At 48.3% G+C, this 13,433-nt stretch overlaps 1 protein-coding gene across 5 annotated transcripts in view; it reads left to right on the plus strand.

Annotated features, from left to right (window-relative positions):
- The window catches only part of Shroom3 (shroom family member 3), a 282,325-nt gene that overhangs the window by 260,538 nt on the left and 8,354 nt on the right, over nt 1-13,433 (plus strand). For all 5 annotated transcript variants that reach the window (NM_015756.2, NM_001077595.2, XM_006534966.4 and 2 more), the window contains 4 exons: nt 4,432-4,505; nt 6,512-7,348; nt 8,567-9,058; nt 11,289-11,439. In NM_015756.2, the coding sequence (NP_056571.2) occupies nt 4,432-4,505; nt 6,512-7,348; nt 8,567-9,058; nt 11,289-11,439 (1,554 nt within the window). The remainder of the gene's footprint in view (nt 1-4,431; nt 4,506-6,511; nt 7,349-8,566; nt 9,059-11,288; nt 11,440-13,433) is intronic.

Raw genomic sequence — 13,433 nt, forward strand, 5'->3', positions numbered from 1 at the left:
AAAGGGAGGGGAATTACACACTTTAAATCCCAGCCCTCAGGAAGCAGGTGCATCTCTGTGCGTTCAAGGCCAGCATGGTCTACGTAGTGAGTTCCAACATAGCCAGGTCTATGTAGAGAGACCCTGTCTAAAAGAAAAAGAAAAAAAAAGATAGAAAAGCATAGGCAAAAACCAAATCTCCTGTTACTGTCATTATTCTGTCTTGGGGAATTGGTTGGGTGACCAAATGCTTTGCTTTGCTTTGCTTTGCTTTGCTTTCTCCCTAAGTATTGTATAAACTGGTCACTTGGGAAACAGACTTCAAGCAGACTTTCTATTTTGTTTTAGAAAAGCAGTGAGGTTTCTTCAAATCCCAATTAAGTTCGTTGTATTACTTGAGAAACTCTTTTTAGGAAGGTAACTGAACACAGAATGGCATCTAGGCACTCTTTTACTAAGGGTACACCACAGGTAATTGATATTTAATGGGGGGGGGGGGGGCTCTGAAGCCAAGAAAGGAATGGTCAGGAAATTCTTAGCTTCACACCAACTCTCCAAGACATTCTTGAGCTGCCTGCCTCCTGTGCCCAGCAGCTAGTCCCTGCCTGACTAGAGAGATGCCTGTGGGCTAACTTCATGCATACTCTTCATCTTTTACCTTATTTGTGGTTAAAACAAAACTTGGGTCCTCAGGGTATAATAGCTTGGCAGTAGGAAACCAAAGGAGGTGGGGTGGGGTGGGGGGAGGCACACAAAATTATCCCTACTGTATCAATACTTGTGTTATAAACTCTTAAGTTTATTGTTATTAGAACTATAAATTTACATTTTTATTTTTTTGGAATTGTAAGTTTAAAGAATTCTCCTGTTACCTGCGGTCTTTGTTAAGGTTTAGTTAATAAAGAGTTTTTCTCGTAGCTTCAGTGGACTCAAACAAGGTAAGTAACCTTGTACAGGCTGAGTTAAAACCGAAATTCCTCAGAGTTTATTTCTGGCACTGTGGGGAGTGCACTGCTCTGTGAGCATCCTTCTCAAAATGCTGTCAGTTGGGTACTTTCCCTCAAACAAGTCATCCCGAGAATCACAAATAATGGTTGGTAATTTGGAGGCCTGAAGCAATAACTGCACGAGACCAGGATGTTGAGCTATGAATGGCCTGAAAGTGACTCCAAAGCTTGATAAGGCGGGGCTTCTCCCTGGCTACCTTTGTATTCTCTCTGAAACACGCAGCACCCTGCACCCCCTTCTCTTCATTTAAAGAGTACAGTTCCAGAACAAAGGGATGTTGGGTAGGGATGGAGCCCTTGGGCTCATTATGTTCCACTCACCATCAGCTAGACCAAGCATCTTAAAGTGCTGCACTCCCCCCAGCTACCCCCCCCCTGAAAAGCTGCAAAAAAGCACCCAGATGTTTCTGCCTTTGAGATAGAATGAGATACGTCTTCATTACTTAGGTTAAATGTCTAGGGTCTGCAGAGGCAGTGGCTAGGTGGTTAAGAGCACAGGCTGCTCTTGCAGAGGTTGGAAGCTTCAGGTCCCACACCCGTATGGCAGTTGGTAAGTAGCTGAGGATCAAAAGTGTTGGATGTAGGCTTGATTCTGTGGGTACAGCCAGTAAGCTGTTGGTAGCACCCGAGACTAAACAATATTTAAGCCCCAGGGTAATTGACAGAGCTGACATTCTGTGAATTGTGAAGTTACAAATAGCCAACACTAATCAAGCTTTTACTGTATGCCAGTCACTGACTTGGCCTTCATCTGTGCAGTGAGGTTGGTACTGTAACTGTTATGTTACAGAGGGGCACCTAGAAAGGGTAGGAAACCAGCCCAAGGTAGTCGAGGATAATGTTTGAGACACTCTGCCTTCCTCGAGGCTTAAGTGGTTAAACCATGCTGTTTCCTTGAAAGGCAGAGGCTGGCATGGGGAGAAGGTAGTGAGACCTAAATGTCTCATATCTGAGAATATCAAGTGGTAAATGGATTTCATTTTAGTTCTTATCAGGTATTACTTATATTTAAGTAGCTAGTTTTTCCATTTGGATCCTTATTTCATTTCAGTAGGTACTGCAAGCTAATGTCCTGTCATAGACAACTACTGCAGTCATCATATTTTGTTGGTCATAGAGCTATTAAACTTGGAACCCCCTCAAAGAGAGTCTAGATTGGGCTTTTATATACATCAGGTTATGGTGTGAGGTATGCTGAGAGCTAGTGTTTGGGTCCGATCATTTGTTCTTGTGGAGTTGAACTCGCAGTGATCTGCTTACCTCTTTAAGTCAGTTTTTAAAATAACTATCAAAAATTAGATTCTGTCTTAGTTAGGGTTTTATTGCTGTGAACAGACACCATAACCAAGACAACTCTTATAAGGACAACATTTAATTGGGGTTGGCTTACAGTTCCAGAGGTTCAGTCCATTATCATCCAGGTGGAACATGGCAGCATCCAGGCAGGCATGGTGCAGGAGGAGCTGAGAGTTCTACATCTTCATCTGAAGGCTGCTAGCAGTATACTGGCTTCCAGGCAGATAGGATGAGGGTCTTAAAGCCCACACCACAGTGACACACTTTCTCCAACAAAGCCACACCTCCAAATAGTGTCTCTCTCTCTCTCTCTCCCTCTCTCTCTCTCTCTCTCTCTCTCTCTCTCTCACACACACACACACACACACACACACACACCACCCAGGGCAAGAATATTCGAGCTACTATAGATGTTTACCAAGTTAGTTTATGCGTCTATCCCTGGTATTTCTCCTATGACTGCTGTTCTTTTCTGTGTTGCCCTGAGAGTCAAGTATTCTTTGACAGTGAAGACACACAAGAAGAATATCCTCTTTGTGTTTCAGCTAGGTTGAGAAGATATTTTCCTTCTGTCCAATGATATCTGAGGATATGTATGGCTCAGTGGTAAAGGACTTGCCTGGCATGTATAATGCCCACTGCTTTGGGGGTGAGGGTAGGCATGGAAACGAGGAGGGGCATCTTGATTAACAGGAAACCTGATAAATTCTCTCAATAGCTGATTTCTGGATTTAACTCCCACACCCTTTTAAATTCATACCCACATAAGTGTCATTTCTAGGGCCAAATCACACGAATGCAGGTTAGCTTCATTCACATACTGAAACACAGCGGATGTAATTGAACTCTGCTGTGCCAGGAGCTCAGCTGGCACCTAGGCTAACTATTGGCAAAACCTTGCCTATTGGTGTCAGCAGGGAAGGATGGTGGGACAAGACTTAGAGGGCTCTAGGAATCATGAAGACAGGAACTTCCATTCTACAGTGAGAATCAGGGGCTCAGTTTGTGGAATTCACTGTCAAGTGTTCAAACCAGCTGCATTTATCCCATTGAATTCCACAGAAAGATCTTGGGCTTTGAAGAAGTCCTGCTGTGAATCCTAGTTCTTCTATTCATTTAACTGTATCTTAAGAAACTGAATGTTTCTGGGCTTTAAACACATGCTTAATCATGCATGACATACTCATGTACTTATGTGCACATGGATGCATGCACGTTTCAGTGGAAATGTCAAGTAGATAATATTCCATTCAAGAAACTTGGCAGTGTCTGGCATACAGTAATATACCTAGTTAGGGAAAGGTGAAATTATTACCATCTGGGCATTTGCTGCTTCTGCCTACAGTCACCTTTGACTTTTGGGGAGCAGCAGTGGAAGGGGAGACAGTACTGAGAATTGAACCTAGGGCCTCGTGCATGCAAGGCAAGCATTCTACCACTGAACCGTGTCTCCATCCAACCTTCCACTGTTTGGTTTACCCATGTATATGTATGCAGGGCTTGGAGGACTGAAAGGGTCTCTCGGTTGAACTCAGAGCTCACTAGTATAACTAACTAGTCAACTTGCTCTGAGGATCCCGTCTCTGGCTTCTGAGTGCTAGAATTTTAGGTGGGTCACCGGCATTTATGTGAGTTCTAGGGACCTGAACGCCAGTCCAGCTAAGTACTTGTTATCCGCTTGCTGTCTGCCCAGCTGTCAGCATGGGAGGTTTCGTTGCTTATTGGCTTCTCTTCCGCACAGATGAAAACATGGACAAGGGCGGGAAAAGCTTTTATCACATTAGAAAAAGAAAATAGTGAATAAGTTACTAAAATTAGGTTCAGATTATATATGAATCCTCCTTTCTCACCTGTGTCCTATAATGGAGAATAAATAATGGAAAGCTGATTACATTATCATCTCTAGCAACAGTGTCCTCTTCATCGTAACCAGATCACATGAGACAGATTTTACACCATCAGTGTTATAGTATTAACCCTTTCAGGATATCAATATCTACCCATAGTGAAAACAAACAAAAACTACCCTGAAAGACCCCCCTGGAGTTACTGACACCACGTGAAGGCGAGCCTTGGGAGAGTTTACTGTAGCCTGATTACAGGCTGGATTGCTGCACAGATTTAATGTTGCCTTTTCCTGTACTCACAGGATGTGCTCCTGAGGGAAGGCAGCAACTTTGGTTTTGTAAAGGATCCATGCTGTTTGGCTGGCCCTGGACCTAGGTATGTACTCGTATGTGATTACAGGAAAAACCAAGTGTTGGCAAGGGCAGGAGGTCAGAACCCCGTGCACCGTGGGACTGTGAGTCGGTGGTGTGGAAAGAGCATTAAAGACTGAGCTAGCATGTGACCCAACAGTAGCCCTCTTGAGTAGACATCCTAAAGAACTAAAAGCAGAGTCTGAGAAAGGCTTGCGTGCGGAAGCTCACAGCAGTGCTGTTCTCTGTTGACAGGAGTCAGAAACCATCTCGGACTCAGGTCTCCATCAGGGAATGACTATATAAACAGAGTGTGTGAGCATGGTGGAGTACTGTCCACTTTAGAAAGAGAAAAATCCTGCCAAATATGAACCTTGCAGATATTAGCTAAATGAGATAAGATGGAAAGGGTCACACTGTCTGCATCCACTTACGCGAGGCATTTGACCAAAATCTCAGAAACAGAAGGGAGAGTGGTAATTGCCCAGGGTGGTATGGGGAGAAATGGAGTTCTCGAGTGGATATGTAGGCTTCACTTCTACAATATGTAAAGCGTTCTAGAGGTTTGACTTACAGCAAGGAGAACTTTCCCCCTCTGGTGCTGGGGAGCAGGGCCAGCGCCTTTCTGTACACTAGGTGAGGGCGCTGTGACAGAGCTACACCCACCCCACAAACATGATTAACACTGTGGAGCTGTGTGCTTAGACCGCATAAGGTGCCGTGTGCAGTGCAGTCTAAGCGCACCCAGCACTTGGGAGGCGAAGGCAGAGGGCTGCAGAGTTAGAGGGCAGCCTGGGTTAGGGAGCCACACCCTGTCTTTACTCTCCCCTGCCCCTATCTATCACTACCACTACCAGGTGCTGGAGATAAAATTTTACGTAAAGGATTTTATCATAATTTTAGAGGTTTTTTCAAATAAGAGGCAGTTCCAAGAGGTTTTGCCTCTGAATCCATCACGAAGTGCAGAATAGCCCATAGATGTCCCTGGACTCAATAAAGGAGCCTGTGATGGCGGTGGGGGTGGGGCTACATCTGAGATTGAGGAGCTCTGAGAGAGGCCCTTCACCCAACCATCTGTCTCCAGCAAACATAAGAGCATGCACATGGCTGCATGCCGTCCCCCTCCACAGGCTGTGTCAACCTTGTCTGGCACTTCATAGTTTTGTGGTGAACGGCTGCTGGGATGTAGGAAAGTCACAGCTCCACCCCAGGCCTCAGATGGGTGAAATGAGAGGCTCATCTGCTCTCCAGGTCCCCTTCCACGGCCAGCTGCGGAACTGCAGACTAATTCACAGAAGGCAGGACTTGCTAGAGGCTGCCTTGTTAATCCCCACGTTAGTTAACTGTTCCATCACAGGCACAGGCTAGCAGTGCTGCGGACACTTCTCCTCCCTTCTCCACCCTGCCTCCCTCCATCCATCCATCCATCCCACTCCATCCAGTAGCGAGGGCATCTACCAGGAGTTGGTTGTTAGGTTTCCTTGGTGACGGTATCACTTGCTCGGGGTACTACGTCAGTCAGTACTTGACTATGTCCTGACTGGGTTAGCTCCTTAGGTGACACCTCCCTCCTTTTGTTCATTTGTTCATTTTTGTCTTAGGAAATAAGACTTAAAGAACAGAAAATGCTATTACCAACCTTCGGACTCAGCAGCTACACACACACACACACACACACACACACACACACACACACACACTCCCCCAGGCAGACCCCTCCATTGTTATGGTTCAGGGACACATAGAGGCATCAGTCTTTCTCCCCAGAGCCTAGAGCTGTTCCCCAAAGTAGTCCAAAAGGAGCTAAGGAAAGTTGTTGTTTTTCCTTCATGCCTGTCCTCAGAAGCCATTTTACATGTGTGTCATGGCAGGAGTAGGGGCCGTGGGGAGGGCTAGTGAAAGGACTCTGACCCTGCCTGTGGGTCCTCTGCCTGCCCGCTACTTAGTGTAACTTAGCTCGTCTGTGTTTCTGATGCTTACTGCTTGCCCCCTCTGCAGAGCTCTGACCCTCAAGTCTGTGCCCCATTCCAGGTCTCTCAGCTGCTCAGACAAAGGCCAGAATGAGCTGGCATTGCCCCTGCACCACCCTACGCCCTGCTGGAACGGCTCAGGCTGCAAAGCCACTGTGGCTTCCTCAGCTCCTCCCGAATCTTCTGGAGCCGCGGATCATCTGAAGCAACGTAGAGCGCCTGGTCCTAGGCCACTCTCAGCAGGAATGCACGGCCACTTCCCAGACGCCAGAGCTGCCTCACTCAGCTCCCCTCTGCCATCACCTGTCCCCTCCAGTTACCGGTCACAGCTTGCCATGGATCAGCAGACTGGGCAACAGCCTCCCTCATCCCCTGCCTCTGCAGTGACCCAGCCTACCAGTCCAAGAAGCCCTGAGCTCAGCAGCCCAGCATATGGGCTAGGGGAGGGGATGTGGAAGAGGACATCCCTGCCTCAGCGACCCCCTCCCCCTTGGGTGAAATGGGCCCACGCGGTCAGAGAGGACGGCCTTGCTGAGGACACCTTGGCGCCTGAGTTTGCGAACCTGAAGCACTATAGAAACCAGCCGAGTCGTCCGAGTTCCTGCAGCACTTCTGACCCAGACACTCCAGGAAGGATCTCGCTCCGAATATCGGAGTCAGCCCTTCAACCTTCCCCACCGCCCCGGGGGGACTATGATGACGAAGTGTTCATGAAGGACTTGCACCCCAAGGTTACTTCAAGCCCCACATTTGAAGCTCTTCCCCCACCCCCGCCACCTTCGCCACCGAGCGAGGAACCTCTAGTGAATGGCACAGATGACTTTCCTCCGCCTCCTCCTCCCCAAGCCCTGTGTGAGGTACTGCTGGATGGTGAGGCATCCACGGAAGCTGGCAGCGGGTGAGTGGGCAGTGATGGTGAGGGGAAGCGGCCATCCTTCACTCTCAGGTGTTGACCAGGGCGTCCCTCTGTCGCGCACAGGAGAGCATGGGGACAGAGATTCTTTATACAAGTTCAACACAACTCTATAAAGTTTGCCTTGGGGGGCTGGCATGTATTGTCTGCAGAGAAGTGATGATTTGAAGAGCCAAGACGCAGTTCCTCTTGTCTGACTGAGTTTTAGATCAGTTTAAAAAAAAAGTATAATATAAAGGGGGGCTGGGAAAGCTTGGAGAGATGACTCAGTGGTTAAGAGCACTGGCTGTTCTTCCAGAAGTCCTGAGTTTGATTCCCACCAACCACATGGTGGCTCACAACCATCTAGAAAATGGATCTGATGCCCTCTTCCGGCATGTAGATGCAGACAGAGGACTCATACATTTAAAATAAATAATGCTGATAGAACAGACATTGGAGAAAACACTGAAGTTAGAATACACACACACACACACAGCCTGGAGGCAGCCTCTCAAAGAAGAGGCTGAATTTCGATGGCCACCTCCTGTCTGCGGACACTCCATGCCAGAGGTACAGGATGGAGCTAACAGACGGTGAAGTGAAGCCAGGCTGGTGCAGAACTAGCATTTCCCAGCACAGTTTCTGAGACTAGTGATTGCTCATAACAGAATTCTCTTCTTGGGATCCAGCAAGATGGCTTAGTTGGCAAGTGCCACCAAGCCTGGTGACTAGAGTTTGCTCTCCAGGCCCACTATGGTGGAAAGGGAGAATCTGCCCTCTGACCTCCACACATATACTATGGCACAATGCTGCCCTAAGATCTCTGTGAGTTCCATGACAGCCAGGACTATGTAGCAAGAGAGAACTCTGTCTCAAACACAAAATAACCTCTGTGGGGTATCATCTCTTGGATGCCACAGAGGTCACTCACCACCACTACCCTCTGCCTGTCTGTACCTCCCAGAAAGCTCCGGGGCCCAACAGCAACACTCGTCAAAACTGAGTCCTAGTGAATGTATGTAGGAACCAGCCCTGGGCTCAGAAGAAGGCCCTTCAGAACCCCGTGGTCGTGGGAGAGTGCCGCAGATGTGTCTCCTTATGTCAGCCACTCCTGCTCTGGGATGCTCTAGTCCTAATGTGTCTCCTTCACATCTCCTGTGCCCTCATCCTCAGCACCATCAATGCGCCCCTTACCCGCTCTCTCTCTTCTTCCCTTCACAGCCCCTGCAGAATTCCCAGGGTGATGGTCACAAGGGAAGGGCACGTGCCTGGGGCAGCCCATTCCGAAGGTAGTCAGATAATGACTGCCACACCACCCCAAACCTCGGCCAAAGGTTCAGAAGCCGAGTCCAACACGCCTTCCAGCGCGAGCGCCCAGCCTCAGCTCAACGGTTCTCCTGGCAAGCAGCTCTGTCCCAGCCAGACCCGAAACCTCACTTATGAACCTGTCGAGAGAACTCAGGATCTAGGAAAGAAAACTCACGCCGAGCCTCAGAAGACCTCAGAAGATATCCGGACAGAGGCTCTAGCCAAGGAAATTGTCCACCAAGACAAGTCTCTGGCAGACATTTTAGATCCTGACTCCAGGATGAAGACAACGATGGACCTGATGGAGGGTTTATTCCCTGGAGACGCCAGTGTGCTGATGGATAGTGGCGCAAAGAGGAAAGCCTTAGACATCACCGCCAGGCGTGCGGGATGTGAAGCCAAGGCGTAAGTCCCCTCTAGTCCACCCCAAAGAGCCTGTGACTCAACTCCTGTGGGGTGATGATAGGTTTTGGATGTGACATGTCCCTACCATAGGCCACTGGCAAAGAGTGACATTCCATCCCAGCCTTCGGGCCGGAGGTGGGGCAGATGCCCAACAGCAAGAATGAGAGCAGTAGGAACCACTGTTATTTGTAGCCAGAGGTCATTTTCTGTGCATCACACATCCTTATATAAACATTATTGCAGCTCATCTTCACAGCGCACCTTTGAGAGGACCGCCAGCCACCTCAGAAACACAGAGGCGTATTAACGCCTTGATCCACCTAGGCAGGCCCTGGCAAGTGAGCCACAGCAATTGTCCCGTGTCTGTCCCTAACTCGGCAAACACATGGTTGTCTCTCCTGTTGTAGGTGACTTTCAGGGACGTCCCCCCAGGCTCAGTGCTGAGAAGGGAGCAAAGGCAGGATGTGGGCGTCTACAAGAACCAAGTGGACCAGTCTTTATGAAAGGGGGAGGGGCCTGGAGAAATAGATGTGTTTATTGTATAGGACATGCACTTTGAGGCATTGAGGTGAACATTTGCTCAAATTTGAACAGATGTCAGTGGGAAACCCTCTCCTGGGTATGCCGGGGCCACTTAGCCACCCCGCCCCCACCCCCTCACCTGACCCCCACTCTGGAGGCTCTTGAGCCCTCTGCTGGTCTTGGAACATCACCCCAGGGCCCAGCCACAGTGGGAGAACTGTGAGCAGTTATATTTCCTATTTTGTGGATTTTTTAAAATTATTCTGAGATTTGCTTACATACTTGGTTAAAGGACTATGAGGAGAAAGATGTAGAGTGGGTTTTATTTCCTTTTTAGTTTTTAGTGATAATATTGACAGACTGCGACTCAGCAGTAAGTAGCTTCCAGATAAAATAAAAACAGAACAGTTCACCCAAATACGGGTTTGCCGTTTAGAAACTTGCAGCTGACTGTAACTGAGTCAGTAGCAGGAGCGCTGTTTTATTTGGGTGGGAGGGAGAAAAGAGCTGTGTGCATAGCTTTTGCCATTTGTGGGCTATATTCTCAGAGCGCATCTGTTCACGGCCTCGCAGCTTCCTTGCCTGTCTCTTCAGCTTCAGATTTGGGGAGTTGAGGCTGTCTTTGGTGCAGGTGACCTCTCCAGAATCACACTGTAGCAAACATCGCTGGACACCTGCACTGTAAAGGGCAGTCACTGAGCACCACATGGCCCCAAAGGATGCCCTCTGAGAGCGTTTCCCACTGAGACTCGCTCTGGGTTGGAGCAAATGTTCACTGTGCAGTTCATCATGGTGAGAGTCAGTGCCCATGCTGTTGTTATCTGACTACGTGCTGCACAGAGACCAGTGTAGATTCACAGATGTCCTCAGAAAGCTACTGTCTGAGAATTTATAGTCCCTGGTGAGTTTGGTAGTGAAATGATCCTGTCCTAGTCCTTCCCGAGGGTTTCAGAAAGATGACACGCGCCACCTTCTGGTGACAGTAAACGTCGTCCTGCTGTGGCAAATAGCATTGTGAGGCTTCATCAGACTCCTGAGCCAGGAACACTGGGGAGAAGCTGATAGAAGCGTCACACATGCGTGTGGAGGCTTTTTCCAGCTTTCTAGTCAGCTGGCTTACACGCGGATACACTGCTTAAAGAGACCAGTGAAGATGTTGTATGTCTAGTTCTTGAGTAAAATCACAGGGCCACAGTTAAATAATCTATCACTGAAGAGTTAAACTCTCTCTCCAAGAGATCGTACTTGCATGTGGTATATCTGAACCCTGACCTGCCCCCAGCATGCCTGAGGACCCAGGTTCCACCCCCATCTCCTCACAAAAATGAAACAGACTTGGAAAAGCAACTCCGCTATGGTAAAACAAACAGCATGAGATACCATGGTTTTCAGTTCCTGGTTTTCTTGGACAGCTCTGAGCTCCCCACCCCCTGTGTAATCAGCAGGTAGACTTTACATTTCTTTTCTCCCTCCACTTTTTTTTTTTTTTTTTTTTTTTTTTTTACATTCTCTTGGGATGGAATAGCCTTGGCTAGTTTCAAATTCTTGATGCCATCTCCAGCACTGCCCTTAGGAACTTTGCATCCTGGGTTTGCCTGGCCGTGGGAGCCCAGCACAGTCACTATCAGTAAATTGCTCATCAGTCACTATGTCTGGGGGAAATTAAGGAGGACTTTGCACGGTTCTGAGCTTGAGCTGTGTGTTTCAGGAGCGACCACAAGGAGGCAGTGAGTGTGCTGGTCAACTGTCCTGCCTACTACAGTGTCTCTGCTGCCAAGGCGGAGCTGCTCAACAAAATCAAAGACATGCCGGAGGAGCTGCAGGAGGAGGAGGGGCAGGAGGATGTCAATGAGAAAAAGGTAGGGTGGGGACACTTGTTCTGCTTCCCAGGGGAGCCAGGCCCTTCTCATGACCACAAGTGACTACCAGCCCCTAAGGACTAGGAGGGGGACCATGGACCTGTGGCTCTGACAGACAGGAAAGCCACTGTCAGTCTCATTCTGCAAACGATGAATGAAACCTTGGAGAGATTGAGTCATTAGAGGTGTCACAGCTGGGACCGCACCCCAGGGGCTCTGACACGGTTCTCAGCAATGGTGGTAGCTTATGTCAAGAGCAAAACTAGAGTTTTAAAATTTTGCTCAGGGAAGCAGTGGCTGGCAAGGCACATCTACGAAAAGGTGCGGCTGACCTTACCACCCACAGCTCTTGCAGTGCTCAGAGAAGAGCTTTATTTAAAGCACACGGTTGGAACGTAATGCAGCACTGGTCCACCTACAGAACTTGTAACTGTCAAGCATGTTATGATGACCTTGCTGTTGCCACAGCCTCCCTGTGTCCTGTGGAGATCAGGGCCAAGCTGTGCCTGCAGGGCAGAGCGGCCTTCCACTTTGCCTATAGCTGTACCTAGATCCCAGCTGTGCCCTCTGCAAAACGACACGTGCGGCTTGCTTCAGTGGAACATGGAGTATGTGCTTTGGTGGCATTGATGTCAGGAGGACTTGCATATGGGATTCTATTTGTTGTACGTACTTATTCCAGGCCCTCTTCCTAATGTGTTGGATGAAACCACAGGACATGGGCACGCGCACTCACTCCCCCCCCCCCCAAAAAAAAACAAGGAAAGCTTTGAGAGGCATCCTGTTAGAAGATTTGTGAGCTCCCTGCTGCATGTTGTAACAGGGACTACAGAAACTCATTTCTTCCAACCAAAGGCTTCTCTTTCAGATCCCTGCTCTGTTGAACACCTCCTAGCATGTCCCTGTCAGCCCTGCTGACTGTGCCCATTTTGTGCGTTCTGCACTTGGGAATCAGAGGGCTCTGTTCTACCACAGATATATATATATATGCCATTCCATCTTTAACTGCATATTTTCCTTTTTGTATATAGACATCTCTGCATTACAGTGGCAAAGAAGCAAAGTATATATTATGTTTTCTCATCTTCATTTTTAAAGAGATTTATTGTTTTATGTGTATATGTGTGTGTGTATACATACCATGCACACACATACACACCCCCCACATGCACGCCTGGTGCCCATGGAGGTCAGAATGGGACGTCAGGTCCTCTGGAACCGGAGCTGCAGGTGGTTGAGCTATCATGGGCGCTAGAACTGGAACCTGGATCCCATGCAGGAGCAATCAGTGCTCTTAGCCGCCGAGCCACCTCTCCAGCCTCTCGTTCTAGGTTTTGGATGCTTAATTTACAGAATTAATACTCCTCCTCTGAGGAAATGGAGCAGCCCGTGTGGGGGCTGTAAGGCTTTGTGTGGGGCCTGTTTTGTTTTGTATTTTTAACACAAAATTCCACCAGTTCCCATATCGGCATGGTTTGTAGGGAAATAGATGGCAGTAGCATTTAAAACTATTCTACTCCATTGCTGTTGAGAACGCTGTGGCTGGTGGGTCCTTTTAGACAGCTACGACTCCTCGGCTCACCGCCTCCCATTTCTGCTGAGCTTCAGTTCTGGAGTTCCAGGTTCCTCTCTGGCCCTGTCTCCTCTCATCCTGAGAAAGATTTCCTTTAGCATTTTCCTCAGAATAGATCTGCAGTGATGTGGGTTCGTCTGTATGTCTCTAGAATATTCTCACTCACTGGATGTGAAGTCTGGGCTGGCCGTCTTTTGTCACATATGCAGACATGTTTTCTGTTCCTTCTGAGAAACAATTTCCAGGCATTTAAATGTGGCTGCCCGCTTCTGCTCACCACACGCCTGTCATCACTGCTTGTGGAGTGTGTGCACGGAGCTGCCCAGGGCTGTGGGTAGATGGGGCATTTTCAATCACTGTTTCTTTAGTTACACATCAGTTATCTTATGCACACTAACTCTTCTCTTAGCATGATGATTCA

The sequence above is a fragment of the Mus musculus genome, chromosome 5 (genome assembly GCF_000001635.26).
Source record: "Mus musculus strain C57BL/6J chromosome 5, GRCm38.p6 C57BL/6J".
Lineage (NCBI taxonomy): Eukaryota > Metazoa > Chordata > Mammalia > Rodentia > Muridae > Mus > Mus musculus.